An 18,775-nucleotide genomic window follows, 5' to 3' on the forward strand; every position below is an offset into this window, starting at 1 on the left:
GCGCAGAACAACACAGTACCTATGTAGCAGGAGGAAAATCTCTAAATCTCTATGAACAATTAGTGCAGTCTGTCTACTCGCAGACTAAAACTTTGCAGTTGGATCTCAGTAGCTATATACATGCACCTTAGCATCTTCTCACTTGATGCTGCTTTTGTAAAGAATGAAGACTCACCTGTTTATCTAAGAAAAGATCAGTCACTAAAGACCGTCAGTGCAGAAATACCTCTTGCCTAGAGAATACAGAGGATATTGCAACATCTTGGATAAAACCAGGTATTTCAGCTGAGATTAAGGATGTGAAGGCATGGTATTTCCTTAGAAGCCAGGTAGAAAAAAAAACTGGTGCTAGCATGTGAAAACTCTTAGGGACTTTCAGTGAAAAAAAAAAAATAATCCTAGGCAGAGGAGGAAAGACAGTGACTACTGAGTAAAGAGGATGTATATTTTGCCCATTGAACCACTGCAGAAAATCATTTGAATAAAAAGGAAGAAAGAAGATATTTAATGCCTCAAACAAAGAAGGGAAGGCCAGGAGAGAAGACCTGATGATTTTAGCAATGCTGTAAAATTCTCAGCAAATTCCAGAGTGCTGAGAACACTGATGAGTGATGAAGGGGAAATGCACAGTTTCAATGCTTTATCTTGATCTGTAAATTCCTTGTGATGTCCACAGAAAGAGTTGCTGGGTTTTGAAACCCTTCATGAAATGTGACTAAGAAGTATCAACTTCAGATTGACCCTGGAAAACAAACTGTAAATCAGGAGGCCAAGCGCACATGGCTATACCTCAGCATGGCTTTACATCAGCTTTTTATGACCCAACTCTGTCATGCATTCACCCAGTAGCACTGCCCAGTGCAGTACCTGTTGGGGATGGAGGTGCAATGGGACCACCGCACAGCCCCTCAGGCATCCACCTCCAGGCAGCTGCAGGCTCTAACACCCACAGCCCCCCTCGCAGAGTAAAGCTGTCTTCAATCTAAGCTCTGTGGGCTTCTGGAAGGGGGAAAAAATGAGGACTCATGGTGTCCTACTGTACGTCCAAGCAGTCAGGCTCATGCTACAGGCAGGTTTGGCACAAAGTGGCCCAAAAGTACCATCAGGACACACACTGAGCCCAGCTTTTCCCAAGTACAGGGTGGGCACAGATTGCAGTCCTTCAGGGAGGCAGCAGCACGGTCAGAGTGCTACCTGACAAAGCCCATGCCTGCATGTACACTGTCCCTCCTGGTGCAAGTGCAGCCTGATTGTTGCCACCCAGGAATCCTCCCCTTGTGTTCCTATAAGCTCCAGTAGAAACTCCAAGTCCTTCCTCCGCAAAACTTCCTACGAGCTGCTTGGAGCCTGTAGCCAAAGGTTCTTAACCTGTTAAAAGCACCTCTGGAACTTATCTCCCTGTCCAGAGCTGCCCTTGTGCTGTAGGAGTCAGCAGGGAGGTGGCAGGATGGTCAGGAGAGGGGTGAGTCAGTTCAGGGCTGTGAAGCACCCAGGAACACCGAACACTCCTTTGCAGACGGACGTTATCAGGCTGATATGACTACCCAGACGTCAATGATCAGGTCCAGACACTTCTAACCCTGCTCTCCTCAGGGTAGCGTGGGTTTCTGCCGTGCCTCTTCATCAGGCAAGGGGCTGCTTCTCCCAGGGAGCAGCTCCACGAGCCAGCACCACCCTGGGTTTTCTGCTCCATGTAGCAGGGTTTTGATGAACGTGCAGAGTGATGCAGCTACTTTGTTCTCTCTTCTTTGCCAAAGAAAACTTTGCTGTTTCCCTCTTCTTCACTCCCGTACCTACAAAACCGGGGCCCACAGAGACCCAGAAAAACACCATTCCTTCAGCTACAGATTCATAGCTGCCTAATTCCTTTGCGAGTGAAAAACGACAGGACTGGAAAAGTTTGCTACCGAGTAACGAGGCTCGATTTCGTCACAGCAGTGCTGCTGCTGCGTGGAAGCCGGGGACCGGCAGCTGCAAGTGCTTTGAGAGCAAGCCAGCCTGCCTTTGTCCCTGCCCGGTGCGGTCAGATTGCAGTAGCTTTTCTCCCCTTTGACCCCCCCATCGTTGCGCAGTACTGGTCAGGTAATCACGAGCCTGTTTGTTTGTCTGTTTGCAAACCCCAGGAAGCAGCTCCAGCAAAATCTCCTAAGTCATCAGAACGCACTAAACCACGGTGTCAAAACAATACAACCCCATCCCCACCTCCAGCAGGACCTTTATCGGTAATTATCACCTGTTTATTTCACAGCCCCGAATTACAGCAGGTCCAGGCTGAACGGGCCCTCCGTCCAGCTCAGGGTTAAAGGCAGGCAGCACCACCCAGCCCCGCCATGTGCTCCTCTCCGAAGGAGACACTATTTCCTCACCCCACCTGTTCTCAGTACGGAGCGATCATATTCAAATACTCATGTAGGAGAAAGGGAAACTCTAGCAGCCAGACAAATACATGCTTGAGAAAGAGGACACTCCTTCCTGGTCTGTAATCCCCTTGTTCAATAAACCTTTTTAAGCCACTGGGCTCACTGAGGCGTTCAAAAAGTGAAATTTCTGCTTTAGGAGAGACCCAGTAATGCCAAGAGGCACAGCACATGGTCCCCACTGAGACGGCAGATCCCTAACTTTGGGTTGAGGTTCTTGGTGCATTTGTACCCAGATGACAAGGGTTTGGTGAGTTGCCTCCTGGAAAGCCCTTTAAAATCAGAGAATTTCCAGTGCTTCCCCTACAGCAGTTTATTCCCACGCGTGCTGTGACCCCGGTGGGAAATTCCCCCCACCCTTACATCACGTTGGCAGCACTGGGGTGTCACGGGGATGGGACACGAGTGGGGCGAGCCGCACAGCCCACCTCCCCCTGCCCCATTCTCCACCAAAACCACCCGACTCTGGAGGGCACCGGAGGCGGCTTCACCCCCCGGGGACCCCCCGCAGTAAGCGATGGGGACCCCCACGAACACAACCAGTGCACCCCTGGGGGTGGGGGGTGGGGGGTATGGCCGAGGTGTCCCACGCCGGGCCGGGGCGGGGCCGCCAGGGGGCGCTTTTTGCGCGGCTTTAAAAGTTGCGCGGGGCGCTGCGCGGGTGCCAGTGCGCTGCGCGGAGCCGGCTGCGCTCTCCTGTGTGTGTCCCCCCCCCCTCCGGTGTCACCCTCCGCAGGTGCGGAGCAGCCCCGCGTAGACATGGCCAGCGGGGGTCTGCAGCTCCTGGGCTTCGTGCTGGCTTTCCTGGGCTGGATCGGCATCATCATCAGCACCGCCATGCCCCAGTGGAAGATGGCATCCTACGCGGGGGACAATATCGTGACGGCCCAGGCGCTCTACGAGGGGCTGTGGATGTCGTGCGCCATGCAGAGCACGGGGCAGATCCAGTGCAAGGTGTACGACTCGCTGCTCAAGCTGGAGAGTAAGTCGGGGCGGGGGTACGGGGGCTGCTCGGCCGCGTCCCGTCGGGGTTTTGGCGTTTAGGAGCTGCGGGGTGCCCGTCCCTTCGTGGTTACCCCCAGCACCCCCATGCCCCTCCGGTAGGGGATGAGGGTCCGGTCCCATCGGGTCGTTCTTCCCCCTCTTAAGCCCTTTCTGGTCTTGTCGAGGCTCGAGTTGAAGCGGTGGGACCGGGGACCCCAGTCCCGTCGGGTGCCCCCACCCTCTACCCCGCCCTGTGGGCTGCCGTCGGATTCGCCCCTTCGGCTCCTGTTGCCGCCGGTTCTCGACCGGGGGCTGGTCTCAAGGTGTCTCTGCCCTGTTGAAGCGCCCCCACATCCCCACCTGTCCCTTGGGGTGGGGGTGACGGCGGGGATTGGGGGTGTCCCAGCCCGCCGAGGAACCCCTCCATCCCCGCTGCCCTCCCCGTCGGGGCTCCACAGCGCCCGGCACCGGTGGGGAAAGCACCTGGGGGGGAGCCGGGGCCGTCCCGCAGCCCCCCAAAAAACTTCGGGGAAGTGTTGGGGCGGATATCGGGTCCTCCACGCGTGTCCGGGGAAGCGCCGTGACAGCAAGAGCTTTAGCAAGGCACTCAGGCAGGGGCTGTCTTTGTTCAGGTATGGCTCAGCAGCGAGCAAAGCTCGAGAAAAACGCGCTAAAGTTGTCTTTTTGGCATGGATCCTTTTATTTTTTTTTAATTTTATTTTTAAATTTTGTATCTTTGTGTTTTTTGTTTTTTGTTTTTTGTTTTTTTTTTTTGGCGTTTGACTGTTAAGTTTTGCTGCACTTCTGTACGGAATAATTTTGTTCTCTGGAAAAGCCACTTCTACTCCTGTGATATTTCTTTTATTATTATTATTGCTTCAAGCAAAGGGTTGGCAGGTGAACTGGGCTCCAGCCCGGCACATTTTAGGCAGGTTGGCCCACTCAGGTGATCGCAGGGGCTCTGCTCCCATCCAGAGGTGGCAAAGCAGGAGCTGCGCCCTGCTGTTGGGGCAGTACCTGGGGGTCTGCATTAAGCTGCCCCCATCTCAGCTGGCTCCAGCGCTTGCAGTGTTACAGCACTTGCTCACTCCATAACTTACAAAAGGGTTAAAAAATAAGTCCTTTACCAATCTCCCTCCCTTCATTCCCCGTCCAGTAAGGACACACCAGTGAGGTCAGTGTGTCCTGGAACATCAGCCTTCTCCCTCCCTAATTAATAAAATAGTAATTATCAGCTTGGTCACCTTCTTTCCCGAAGGAACGAGCATGCAGTTTCGCATACGCCGCAGAGGGACCATTGGGAGTGTCCCCAAGGCCGATTGTCACCAGCCCTTCCTTTCCCAGTGTCAGAGCGGAGCTGGCCGCCCTGGCCCCACCTGCACTGCTATCCCACATCGGTCCCTCCCGTTCAACCCCCGTGGGCCCTGCAGCAGCGGCTGGAGGTGCAAATTACTCCCTCGGGAGCACGGTGCGCCCATTTCACACCGACAGGGTGCGGGGCTGTGGATAATCAGGGCTGGGCTGAGCACAGGCTCTGGGGTGGTGGAGTGGTAATTATGTGTAAGCTCAGCTTCCAGCCTTTTATCTCGCTCTGGGGGTGGGGGGCCAAGATGCCAGCAGGGCTGAGGAATCTCCAGCCACCCCCTGGATCAGTTGCGAAAGGTAAACTCGCCTGGGGGGCTGTGGCTGCAGCCCATTGTGCTGTAAATGATACCTGCCTGTAGAACCAGACCCAAGCCTTGCCCGGCTCCCGAAAACCTGCCCGAGGACCTCCAGACCTGCCCCATTGAGGGCTGAGTGCTCAATAGCAGCTGCTCTCTTCACCTTTGTTCTGCGGACAATGAAGGCTCCTCCAAGGCTACAGGGGAGGTGTGAGGTGCTGGGGACTGAGGCTGAGCTGTTAATGGCCTTTTATCCCCTTATGGAGCCCTTGGCCCTACAGGGGGCTGAAAATTCCCAGAAGAAATATGGAAGTAGCAGGGGATGCCTGCTTGGGAAAGTCAGCAAAAGTTTTTAAATGCTCCTTTTGCTTTTGGCACCCCTGCTTCATCAGGCTGTGCCCTTTCCGATTCAAGGCACTCGTGCCTCCTGACATACACCTCTGCTGTTTTCCCAGCCTGTCCTCCCCTCAAGGGCTTTGTGCAGCCACAAAGGCTTGAGCAGTGACGGTAATGCTGTTTTGGCTGGAGGTGTGACACCCCCCAGCTTTTACCCAATTCAGCAGCTGTGCCCTGGGACAGGTGCAGTTGTGCAGTAAGAGCTCCCTTACTGCTTTGGTTTAGGTTGTGTTGGTACAGCTACAAGGGCAGGGAAATTTCTCTCTGGCTGTGCCTTTCTGCCAGGGCTTCACGTGCCCTTAGTGCCCTGAGCCTTGTGCAGAGATGGGAGAGGCACACACAGATCCTGCAATGATTCAGTCCCCATAGAAAGGGCTGAGTCTCCCCACCTGCAGTAATTCATGGCCATGGGAATGGTGAAAAACTTTGCCAGCGAGCTCTTGGATATTTATTATCTATTGCCACTTTGTTAGATACATCCATCTTGGCTTGGGCTGATGCTGCATGTCCGAGATGGGGTTGGCACAAGGTTGAGAGGCACCGTTAGCCACCTGAGGGGCCTCTGGCTCCCTGTGTGACCATGCTGCTAGAGTGCACCCATGCTGGCTCTTCTCCCACAGCTGCATTCAGCTGAGGGCTTATGTCAGGCCGGGACGTGCTCCTATTCAAGCTGTGTTTTGCTGGCTTGGGGGAAAAAAGCGTGGCCACATGCAGGCATAGAGGCACAAAAGCCACCCTTGCAACCAGGCTTTGTTGCCCAGCCTCAGCATTGTTCTTGTAGCCCTCCAGCATCGTCCATGGAGCTAGCTCAGCTTTGTGCTCCTCCAGAGTCTCAGGAATGGGACCAGCCAGGAGGGTCAGGGGCTCCTGGTGTCTGTCTTTTGGAAGTTCTCAGCACCATCTGTCTGACCATTCACTTGTGTTCAAAGCAGGGGTTGTTCAGGGTTCTGTTTAGGCTGTTTCACCTGCAGACACTCATTGCCGTGGTTGATGGTGTTGGTTGGAGATGTTCTGTGCTTGAAACAAGCTGAGACTCATCTACTACTTCATCACCAAACCTAGTACATCCACAATGAGTCTTTGTGCCCTAGCTTGGAAAATAAACAAGGGTTTGGATGCCCTCTGGGTCAAACAACATCATGGAAATATGAAATCTTCCCTCCTACATTTTTACCACCCTGGCTGAGCCTGTTCCAGGAGTTGGGGAAAGGATGGGGGAGGGAGGAAGGTTCATCCTCAGGTTGCTGTTTGTGATGGTGGGGGAGCTGGCAGGTTGGTCTTTCAGTTATCAGGAGGGACAAATGTGTCCTAATCACTTGTCACCCCCCTTCATCTGGAGTAAGCAGGTAGAACCTGATAGTATGTGTTCTTTCATGTGGGTTAAGGGTTAATTTGCTCCAGTGTTTCTCAATCCCTGTTCCCTGCCTCATGAAAAATTGTGATCGAGTGATAAAGTAGTCTCATTTGTGCTGTGCTTTGACAAGGTAGAGGGTTACTTGGAATGCCACCGAGGCTGTTCCTGTTCGGTGCAGTGTTGCCTCTGTAGAGGGGACAGGAGTCTGTTGCAATACACTGGCTTTATTGCTCTACAAGCAGCTTCTGCTAAGCAGCTTTTGTGGTTAGTGTTAGTCCCTCACTAAATCTCAGCAAGGGAATTTCCAGGTTTTGTAGAAAAACAGACTGCCCAGGTCTCCTCTGACCACTAATCTGGAAATGGTGGTTGCCTCACTCATAAGCTTTCTCTGCTGTTTGAGTGACTGCAGGAGGGCACTGAACTGTGCTTGCTTTGGGGCAGGCAGAGTACAAGGCCACTATTGCTTGCTGAACGTGTTTTTGTTGCTCTGGATGTGCAGTGGGGGCTCTCCAGCCTTCCCATGCCCTGCTTGAGTCTGCATCCTGCCTAGATTCTCTTGTGTGGTCTCTTGGACTTGTGGGGAGCTGCTTTGGAGGAGTCCAGGCTGGGATATCTGACAGTGAGGGGTGTGCTGGGTCTTTGCAGGGGCTGGTAATGGATTTGAAATTCATAACACCTGCAAGCCATCAGCAGGCTTTTAGGTCCATCCAAAACCGTTGCAGTGTGTCAGCCTTGCTAATTGCCTCTGAAGCTCTTACTGCTTGCTCAGACCTTCAGTCCCTTGCCAGCCTCCCAAAAGTTGTGCTTATACACTGTTATGGCAGAGCAGCAGGATATCAGATCTGCTCCTTCAATGAGATCAAGCTTTTCTGATGAAACCCCAGTGGGAAGGCTTTGAAGGCGGCTGACTTTTCTTCAAGGTGGATGGTATAACATGCTCCTTGTGCTATGGGGATGCCTGTAACTCCAGGGAACTTGCCACACACACATTAGCGGGAGCTGTACAGCATCCATGCTTCACCTGTCTTCTGTCATCACTTTGCATGGAGGCCCATAGGAAAGGAAGGAAAAGTCCATATAAAATATGCAAATGAGACAGTCAATGAGCATTCTTATCAGAAAACAATCTCCACACAGAGCCATTACAGCAATTTTGCATTACAAATAGGCATTACAAAAATCCAGTGGCACTTTGCCAATTGTTTTTTTTTTCTATCATGTAGTTGATAGAATAAATAAGGAAATGTGGTGACAAAAATAACCCAAACTTGTGGTGATAAAGTTCTCTTCTGTAACTAAATGGTTGCTTCATTGTCTGGTAATGACAGTGGGAATCTTATTTAGGCTTCAGATAAAACTGCATCATGTAGTTTGTGTCCAAATCCCCAAAGTCAGAGCAGGTTTGTTAGCAAATTTTAAAATGTTGGTTTCACTGTGTGGAACTAGTGAGAGCTGCTATGTCACCTACAAGGACTTGTATGGTATTTTATAATGGCCTGCAGGATTCGTGTTTGCTATTAACCTTTCTCAGTAGTTTCAAGACTCTTTACTTAACTGCTTTCTTGCTACAGGCATTTTCAGGCTGGGTCTCAGCTAACTAGCAATAAAAAGGCTTGGCTTCTAAGTAAATAGTGGGTAATATTGACAAAACACTGTTGACATCTGTTGGTAGGTGTCCAGCCAGTTTGTCCAGCGTGATGCAGGGCTGCTCTGTCCCAAGGGCCTCCGAGCCTGGGCTTTGCGGCAGCCTTGGTCTGGTGTGGGAGGCTCTGCATGGCAGCACTGGGTCCTGCTCCTCAGGTGGCTGCTACAGTCAGGAGTGCAGAGGAAAAACTGTTTTTCTCTAATAGAATATAGTTATAAGTTTAAATTGCTGTAGAGTACTTCTGCCTGCTGTTGCTGTCATGTCCAGTTTAGCAGCCTAAGACAATTCTGCATGTTTGTGTAATCTGGGGACTTTTGCTTTGTTGCTCACATGGTGCTGTAATACTAAACTAGTTCCCTCATCCTCCATATCTGCAGCTTCCATTAACGCAGTTGTTAATGAGTAAATAACTAATCAGTTGTTTTATCATTAACCACAGGCAAACATGCTGCCTCCCAGAACACAGGGCAGCCAGTCTGGGGGAAGAGGAGGGCGGATGGATAATAGTGGTGTCACATTTAAAACTTCTTGAGATAGTGGGACAGTCTGTTCTGCTAATGCTGCAAGTTTTCTAAATGCCTCTGTTCTCTTCCATGGATAAGGGAATGGTTTGTGTACTGGGGGGTGAGGAGCACCAAGGATGTTCCTACAGGGTCCCATGCTGGAAGAGGGTGGCTCTGGGAAAAGCTCACAATCTGTTTTCTTACCTCAAGGAAGATTATTTGTTGTTGTTGTTGTTGAACTGCTTCTGCAGAGCTGTCATGGCATGCATCCAGTTAATACTTGCATATTTAATGTTTGAGCTGATTTCATAGGTAGGACTCCTGAGGTCATATAAGTTTCTCACACATCTTACTATGAAGCCACGCTTAAACTTCTTTGTCCCATGTTCGAAGGTGGGAGATCTCTCTCTTGGTTAATTTTGTAGTTGCTTTTAAGATAACATTCTTTTAAGATAGCATTCTGAAGCTTTTTAGCTTCATGGAAACTCTGTAGAAGATTTGGAAGAGTAACTTTTGCAGAAAAACTAAGCTTGGTTTACTGCAGACTTGAAATAATTTCATACCTCTGTAGGATGTGTACTTTCCCATGCAAAGGATGGGCTGATGTCTTCAGCCATCAGCCTCTCCAGAGCTGCTGCTGTAATGTAGTTTAGCCTTAAATGTATGGCAGTAGGTGGTGACCCATCAGCCGAAGCACTTCTGAATAACTGGCATAAATTCTGTAAGCTAGAAGTTTTAGTGTGCTCTCCCAGCACCGGGGATGGCAATCTTTTCAAGAATGTGTTTGGATACTGCTGCTGTGACTTGTGACAAATGGCTTTGTAAATGGGTTTCTGCAATCGAAGCAGTAGATGGGCTTTGACTAACAGCTGGGTGGTGCAGAGGTGTATCACCCTTCCCCTTTGAAGGAAGTGAGATGTCAATTGGCTGAGCTGATTGTGGGATATTTCCTAAGAAAGCCAAGACTCTTCTTAAGAAAGTGTGTCACTTCCTAATTGCTCCAAATAATGCCTTTTTACTGTATTGTTCTTTTTTTTTTTTTTTTTTTTTAATGAACTACTAGAACAATGCAGTTGTTGTGCGTAGCGGCTAGTGCAGATTTTAAAGCAGAACTAGAGGTCAGTAGGCTGTTGTGCTTCAGAAGAATTTTCCTGCAAAGCATAGTCAAGTAGCAACTGCTGTTGTTCAAGCTCCAAGTACACACAGGTCTACAGAATTTGGGCTTCAGACTGGGGAGTAGATTCTGGCAATACTTTGCTAAGGCTATGCGTGTCACGCTTACTGCTAGATAATCTTCTGTGTCAGGGGACACTTCTGCCTTGGTCACGGCATGCTCCTGGGAGCTTGTTCCCGTCATTATCCAGTCCTGTTTGTTCACACGTCTTTATAGGACTGCATATTAAAATGCGTGCTGTTCAAACAAGCCTGATTTGCCAGGCAATAAAGCTCAGGCTCATTTCACTGCTATTTACTCTTCCTGACAGTGTTTTGTCACCTGAAAGTTTTTATCAGTAATGGCTTAATTTCTGTCATTGTTTTTCCTTTGTTATCAAGAAAATCTGAATTCAGTAGCTATTGTACATCGGGTTAGCGTGGTGAGTCAATATAAAGCCAAATCCTGGATAAGGAAGTATATTGAGTCTGTCTGCTGAGAACCTGGGTTAAGACAACCTTTGCCTGTGGGAAGGCATCATCCCTTGATGCAATTCTTCAAAAACCACAAGAGGCTCTTAAAACATTTGTTTATCTGTGTTTAAGTTAAATATTTCAGGCAAAAAAGTTTTTAATTTGGCTGGGAAAATCCTGTTTCTTTTGCAGTTGTGACTTTTTAAAACCCTCTGGGGCTCCTACAGAAGACTCTAAATGAAAATATCTAAATCAGCACTGAGGTATTTGTATAAAAGACAGGTTTTGGAAGTGTTGAGCAATAAAGGGTGTTTGTGGCCTGCTGTGGGACTATTCATATGTATGGTACTATTCATATTAAAACATGTTTAAATGCTTTGTCAAGGTGGAACCTAAATCTGAATACTCCTTTTGATAAACAGATATGTCCTTCCAATTGGGATTCAAATGACCAGGGAACAAAAGATGTCTGAAGGCAATTCCCAGGTCATTTCCTGCAAAGAGCTGCATGCCCTTTTTTGCCATGCATTTTTAGAAGAGGTTGAAAGTCCTCTGATCCTCATGCATGACAGTCCTGGAGCTTAAAGCTATAAAGAAATCTGGCTGTATCCTGTACAACACACTATGGTGTTTTGAGATGTGATTGCTGAACCCAGGGATTTGAATTTCCTATTCGTACCTTGAGTTTTCTTTGTGGTAACTCAAGTCCTTATGCCTTGTCTTCTAGGCAGTCTACAGGCCACACGGGCTTTGATGGTGGCTGCGATACTTCTGGGCCTCGTTGGCGTATTTGTTGCCGTGACTGGCATGAAATGCATGAAGTGCATGGAAGATGACCAGGTGAAGAAGATGCGGATGGCTGTCTTTGGTGGGGTCATCTTCATAATTGCAGGTTGGTAACTTACAAATGTGTTAATATTAAAATTTGCCAGTACCTAAATGATTTGTACTGCATAGGATGTGAGTGCAGGGGAAGGCTTGCATCTCCTCAAAGTAGCAGCATATCAGTGTCATTCAGATGTTGGTTCTGCTATGTGGTTGCTTTTTGTAGTGATTTTGTTGATTTACTCTATTCCTAATAATAAGGCATGGCATTGTGTTCCCTTCACGTGCAGGTTTGTCAGCGTTGGTGGCCACATCGTGGTATGGCAACAGAGTGGCTCGGGCCTTTTATGACCCTTTCACGCCTGTTAACACCAGGTACAGACTCATTTGATTTAACGCTACTTGTACTGCATGAGAAATAATTGCTGTCTTATAGTTTTTTTTCCACTAAACACTTAAGGCCTAGTCTGCAGAGCTCGGTTAGTTGGGTGGTATGGGCAAAGCTCTGGGTCTCAGAGTCAGTGGGGTCTCAGGAAGCTTCAAACCTTACCCTTGCAGGAAGCCACTTTGTATAGATTTCTGCTGCCTTCTACTTTGTGTGGATGTGCCTGGCCTTACTTGTAACTCTTTTCCTTGTTTCTCCCCAGATTTGAATTTGGATCAGCCCTCTTCATTGGCTGGGCAGCTGCTTCACTGGCCATGCTGGGGGGAGCCTTCCTCTGCTGCTCCTGCCCGCGGAGAGAAACTTCCTATCCACCCACCCGAGGCTACCCCAAAAATGCCCCCTCCACAGGGAAGGATTACGTATAATGGAATGAGGATGAGGAGCCACCAGCACTAGTAGTGAAAGCGTTTCGGAGAGGACACTACAATGCCGCTGTCCTGAGCAGAGTTCAGACTCTAGGTTCTGCCTTCCTCTTCTCCCAGAAATGTGTATATTTTTGTAATCATCTTTGCTACTGGACATAACTTTTCCTTTCTCTCCCAGCCTGTGGAGGAAGGCTAAGCCTAGGTTTGTAGGTATTGCCACTTGAAAGATGAAGCCTCCAAGCTTGGGTTGAGTTTAGTATTTGGGAGTAAAAGGGAAAATGATACTGTTTTTAGATGGATGTTGGTGCTTTTTTAGTTTTTTTTTTTTAAATAGATGGTAACAATTCAGTCCCATACCCCATTAAGTTAGAGCCCAGTGTGGTGTGTATAGAAATTAAAGGAGCATATATACAAAGAGAAAACCAATAGCTTGAGGGGAAACATAATCTGGGGAAATGACTTTACATGTGGGAATGTTTGAAGAGATCTAAAATGTTTTTGTACTTTTTTTTATTGGCATCATATTCAGCACCTTCTTTTCTGTGCAGATTGGCATGACAAAGGGTCAGAGAATTAAATTGCTGTGAGTTAAACTAAATATCGTAGTTGTCCATGCATGTGCTGTTGGCCAAGATGTAGTGCGTAAGGCCGCTCGGCTTAACTGTATGTCATCACTCTTGACAAGATCTGATAAGCTGATTGTGTCTGGGCCAGCGGCAGCAACACTGCAACTGCAGCAGCTAGCAAACACCCAAAGCAGCTGCAGGTTTCCCTGGTGCCAGGGAAGAGGCAGAGAAACATTTCCCTCTGCTCTCGCTGGTGTCTCTGTGGGGCTGTTGCTGCTGTTCCTTAGACACTGAGCGTTGCCAGTGGCTGTTTCTGATATTCTCACCTTAACACCCACCTGAGCTCGAATCTGTATTCCCTTGTCTGTTACAGGTTGCCTTCTAGTAAGCTCTTTCCTATTCCTTTAAGTCATTCCCATTTGGGCTTAGTTACAAGTTACTGATCTGTTTGCCTTATGCAGCTAAAAATGTTAAACCAAACAGAATGCACTGCCACTCCTTGATGTTTCCCCACAGATACCTCATGTGCTGCCATTTGACCCTGTCTTTACTCCTGCAAACATTTTCAGTGATATGAAGGCAAATTCCAAGGAAACTGACCCAAAGGTTATAGCATTTTTTTTTTTTAATCCAAGCTCACCAAAGAGGAAGAAACACATCATTTTAAAGATAAAGCCATCATTGCATATGAAGTTACATGAAAAATGCAGCTCAAAGGTTCCCACCCCTTCCTCTGAAACACCCAGTCTGTCACCAGTGTCTGACCAACACAAGTGAGGCTGGCTGGAATTAAGTCTCGTATTCCTAGAAGTATGGTACCAGCTCTCCAAAGCTCAACCTTGATTTTTCTAAGGAAGAAAGCTGGTTGCTTCTGACCAGGCTTTGCGATGGTGTACGTGTTCAGAGGCATCAGGTTTCTTGATTTCCTTTGTAGACTGGGAGAGCTTCTAGGGCTGAGCATGTACAACCACAGCATTAGTGGTTCGTATAAGCCTTGTACCTCTGTTTGACCTGACTCTCTGCAACGTAAATCAAAGTTACTAAACCAACCAAAGCATTTTCTTCAGGCTTGGTCTGATGTTGGCCTGTACTTGAGCTGGGTCACAAGGCTTCCACTTCTCCATGGGGGATTGATTGCCTGTGCACAGGAGCTGCCTCTTGAGACCTTGTTTTAAGGGGTGGCAGCTCAGGTCACATCAGAGCTGCTGAGGTCTGTGCTCGTGTATTTGCGTTAACCCTGAGCCAGGGAGCAGATGCTTGTATTGGGAACTTGTATAAAGTGTTTAAACAATTTCAATAAATGGACTTTTTTAAGGAAAATCAGACTGCGTTGCTTCATTTTTGTTTTGAGGAGAACTTGGACAGTGTACATGGAAGACAGGAGTGGCAATTGGGTTTTTGGGAGTCTGCCTGCCAGAATGGAACTTGTTTAGCTGTGTATCTACAGCAGATGTAGGTGGGGACAGATCTTCTTCAGTGAGTCAGGCAGTTGTGGCCTCTGGCACAAACTCACCCAGTAATCTGCTATGATTGCAGCCCAGGAACCAGAAGGTCTGCTCCTCAGTGAGGCAGGCTGCACCCTGGGTGGAGCAGGAAGGGGCAGGGAGAAGGCAGATGGATCCCTTGGAGGGGAGAAGGAGCTGCAGGAATGGGGAAGGGATGGGGTGTGGAGCTGCAGCCCTCCTGGGAGGGCTGCTCTGTGTTGCAGTAGTGCTTTGCTTTCTAGCTTTATCTGAGGAAGGCTATGTACAGGCTGCAGTTTCCACACAAGATGATCTGGATGTGACTTCTGAAGATTTTTTTTCTGTGGAATTCCTTGACAATTGAGTTAACAGGGTCATGAAGAGATGTGCCCTGGGAGGCTCTGTCTTACTTTAAAGCCCCTCTTCAGGCTATTATGCTTCTCCCAGCTATGATAAGGAGCATGATTTGCCAGGTGTGAAGTTTTGCAGGTCAGTTAAAAGTGGTTCCAGCTGAAGATGGTCTCTTCTAGTCTGTACTGATGCGTCCCCAGGGCAGCAAGGATGAGCCCCCTGCTTGCTTTTGCCTGGCCTGGAAACCCTTCCATTCACTGAGGCTCTTGTGTTCGTCCTTTTCATCACTTCAAGTACATGTGGTGAGAGGCAAACTTTATTTAAAGCCTGTTCTTACACTCAGTCAAGGAGCTGCCTCCTCTGTTCCCTCTCTTTCTAAGGGCTATTTGCTTTTGTGATACAAACAAAAGGAATAGAGCTAATTAGGCCTTGTAAAGCTGGCAGAGCAAAACAGGCAGGCATGTGGCTGAGTGAGCTTGCAGTGCCTGGAGCAGACTGGTTGCCTGGCATAGTTTGGCATCTGTGGTCATTCTTATTCCAACCTGTCAATTAGTCAAGGATTTCCATTGAGATTAATTTTTTCCCATGTTTTTGTGATTACTCCCTCTCTGAGGACTTTTGCAAGTTTCAGTCTGAAGTTCCTTGTATAGGAGTAAGGGCCTGAGCAGGAGAATGGGGAAGGAAAGTGCTCCCCCATAAATAGATGTCAAGATGTCTCAGCTGTTGGCACAAACAGGCCCCTGTGGGAGACATATCTGTGTGAGACCAGCACAAGGAAGAGACAGAGGCTGGCTTGTTTACTTGCTGTGCTTCTTATTTCACAAAGTCTGCAGGTAAACTTTCATTGGCATTGGGTTTGTGGGATCCATCAGGTTGGCCGAAAAGACAGGGTGAAGTCTGGGGGCAAATAATCCCATGTTTTATAATCCTAATCCCAACTGAGTGGTGACAAGGGGCAGTATCTTTTCCCTTACTATCCAGGAAGGGAGACAAACTTGGAGGGCAGAAGTGTCAGGAGCTGTCCCTGCTCAGAAAGGTGCTTTCCAACACTTTTCTCATGTATTTCACTGAATCAAGCAGTTCTGCTTGGCTGTCACATTTTCTGCTGTCCCTTGGCAATCTTTGCTCTAGGTTTTGTAAAAAAAAGGAGTGACACACTGGGAGTTGGGTGAGAATTTCCCATTGGATTTCAATCCTTGCATGCGACCCTGGCATTCCTGCTGCTAAGGCCATCTTGTAGTAAATGATGGCATTTGTCTGTAGAGACAATGGGAACTTTGACTGCTTCTCAATGTCTTCTTCCATGCCATATTTATTACTCACATGGTGCCGGAGCTGTGTATGCTATGCTGGGAACATCACGTGAGGGAATTACATGCTTGTTTGTACCGGTTGGGTATTTCAAAGGAGTAAGAGCTCAAGATGTTTTTGGAATAGCACCATACTGTTGGATTTCTGGGCTTCTACAACTCAATCAGAAGCTGTCTGTGCTAATGCCGTTTATCAGATTCAATTTCTGATTTACACAAGCATTCTTTGTAATAAATCTGCCTTTGTCTTCTGTACTGCTCTGAGCATATATGCAGTGTATTAAAGCATTCCAAACTCTGACAATGGAGATCCCAGAAATAGCCAATAGAGCTGGTAACAGCTGGTGGTAAATGGTTGTGAAATATTCATACAAGCTCAGAATCTTTTTTAATTAGGCCAAAGCAGAAATGAAGGTGTTACTGAAGAAAAGAGGTTAATGCATCACTTCTTAAGATCAAATCCCAGAAGTGCCAGTAACTTCCTGAAGATGCTCAAAAGTAACAATTTTTTACAAATTTAGGTGGGAAACTAGACTGAAAGCTAGAGCCTTTGTCTTGAATGCCTAGACATTGACTAACTTCAGGGCGGATGGTGACCTGTGAATATTGTAAAATTGTCTCAGAGTTTTGGCAAAAGACTTCTAGAAGCTGCCAACAGAAGCAGCACCTTCTTCTAGGGTTTTACATCAGTGTCCACCTGAAAAGGCAGTCAACCCTTGCAGTGCAAAACCTTTCAAGTAGTCAGGGTTCTGCCAGCAAGTCACACCCGTGTGTGTGTGTGCCATCAGGGTCCTCTGTTGGAGGCTGCTTGCATGCTTTACCTTCACACCCACCATCCAGTGAGAAGATGGAGGTGTCCTGCAGAGCAGAGGGGTGCTTGCAATGGGTCCTCTCTCCCTCCCTGCCCCCAGGAACGGCTGCTCTCAGACAAGGTGGAAGACAGCAGACCTAGACTCAGATCTCCAGAGTGTTTATGGCTACCTGTGCACATCTGCTCTTTTTGATGCTTTTTATTCCTCCTTCCCCTTTGAGTTGCATGAGGCTTAATATTTATACCCCAACCATGAGGTTTTGCCTCTCACAAAATTCCTCTAAGCTTTCCATAAGCTCCACCACTGAATTCAAGTAAAATTCCTCTTCTCGGTCATTCTGTTCAGGTATCTGGTGCCCCTGCAGAAGTCCCGGAGGAATATGATTGTTCTTCACAGGCCTGGTCCAAGTGCACCCATTTTTCAGAGAGGGCTATAATTCACCCCACCAGCCACAGAATTGCAACAACCATGTTTCAGCTGGGATTTTGCATCCGTATGGGCAACTGACATGGGCTTTCAAAAAACTGGCCCTTTGATTGCAACACAGAGTTGCAAGGATTTCCTCATTATCCTCATTTATTAGATTCTTCATTCCTTCAACCCCACAGGCTCTTCAGTGTGCTTGGTTGCCGTTTCCTTGCTTCCAGAAGCCCAGCCTGTGACAAGAGTTTGTTCTTCTGCAGCACGTTCCTTCCAGCCCTGCCTGCAGTCCCTGCAGAAGCCTTGCACACCATGGCATCTGCATCAGTGAGCAGAAAGTGAAAAACACTTTTGTTGAGCCTCATGTGCTTGATTGGAAAACATCCCAACTCCTACAGCTTTTTTCAGAAAAGCCCTGCCTGGATTCCTAGCATACTGCGTCAGGGACTTGGTGTTTTTAGGGTCTACAGCTCTTAAAAAGTCCTGCTGGAGACCCCAGGAGCCCCTGGCCATGGGAAGCTGGGGATGCTTCTGCTTTGCTGCAATAAGCTGCAGCCAGGGGCTGAGTACCAGGCAGTCCCTGCCGGGTTTATCTTGGGGCACAGAAGCTGCCCTCTGCTCCTTTCTGGTCCATCAGCCAGGCCCAGAAGGATGTTTCATATCAGGAACCAGAACTTTGTTGTCAGGTTTCCCATGTTACAGTATTTTTGTGTGATCATTTTTCCCTTGCTCCAAACCATAATCATTTTATTAAAAAAGGATTTTCTCTCTAAACCCCTTACTTTCCAGCTGTCTCCAAAACTTCTCTATAGTTGCCCATGCCCTCCCTGAGGAATGACTTTTCCAAAGCCCTGGCACCACCAGCTCCATCTGAGTATACCAGGCTCTTCCTGGCCAGAGCTGCCAGGCTGGGCTATGTCAGCTGCTGGCACATTCTGGGTCATTGCACAAGTCCTGTTTGTACCCTGATATTTATGTACTTCCCCTACCCCATCACCAAACACCATGCTTGTGGAAGGTACATCACCAGCTTTTGCCCAGGAAGGTGGAGGATGTCCCTGCCATGACAAAAGGGTGGTGTTTTCACATCAGGGCTGAGAACAAAACATCACAGCTACGGACCTACATTGGCATTTCTAGCAATGACCTCCAGGACTGAGGGGTACAAAACCAGCATACCTAGGCCCTACAGTTTTCAAGCAGCTTTCCATGGAAAAAAAATAAAAAGAAAAAGAAATATAAAAGAGCTGAGGCTGTGCTGCAGGAGGCAGGGAGGGAAGCATAGCACACAGCAGCTCGTGCCAAGCTTTCCTACTTCCCTTTGTCCTGGGAGAAACTCAGCTATCCGAGAGCTGCCCAGTGCTGCCTCTTGTTTCCTCCTGCCATGGATTCACCTCCTGCTGCAGGGCAAGGGCTGTTATTTTTAATTTCAGAGCTGCACAGCTCGGTTCTGCAGGTGGGAGGGGAGGGATGCTGGTGCTCCCAGCCTCGCACTCCTGCCTGCCTCCAGAGCCAGCTCCCTCAGCAGGACAGCAGCAGGGGAGCCGTGAAAACAAGCTCAGCCAAGGGAAAAAAAAAAAAGGCAAGAAATAGCATTCTTATTACAAGGTAAACAGCATTAACTCTGTCTTG

General features: G+C 48.3%; 1 protein-coding gene across 1 annotated transcript; it reads left to right on the forward strand.

Moving 5' to 3' along the window:
• Positions 1–3,131: 3,131 nt before the first annotated feature.
• On the forward strand, positions 3,132–14,110 carry CLDN1 (claudin 1). The gene is made up of 4 exons (XM_032193568.1): positions 3,132–3,399; positions 11,314–11,478; positions 11,702–11,786; positions 12,059–14,110. Exons 1-4 carry the CDS (start codon positions 3,177–3,179, stop codon positions 12,219–12,221), a joined length of 636 nt encoding a protein of 211 aa, XP_032049459.1. The 5' UTR covers positions 3,132–3,176; the 3' UTR covers positions 12,222–14,110.
• The last annotated feature ends 4,665 nt before the right edge of the window (positions 14,111–18,775 follow it).

The sequence above is a fragment of the Aythya fuligula genome, chromosome 9 (assembly GCF_009819795.1).
Source record: "Aythya fuligula isolate bAytFul2 chromosome 9, bAytFul2.pri, whole genome shotgun sequence".
In the NCBI taxonomy this organism is placed as follows: domain Eukaryota; kingdom Metazoa; phylum Chordata; class Aves; order Anseriformes; family Anatidae; genus Aythya; species Aythya fuligula.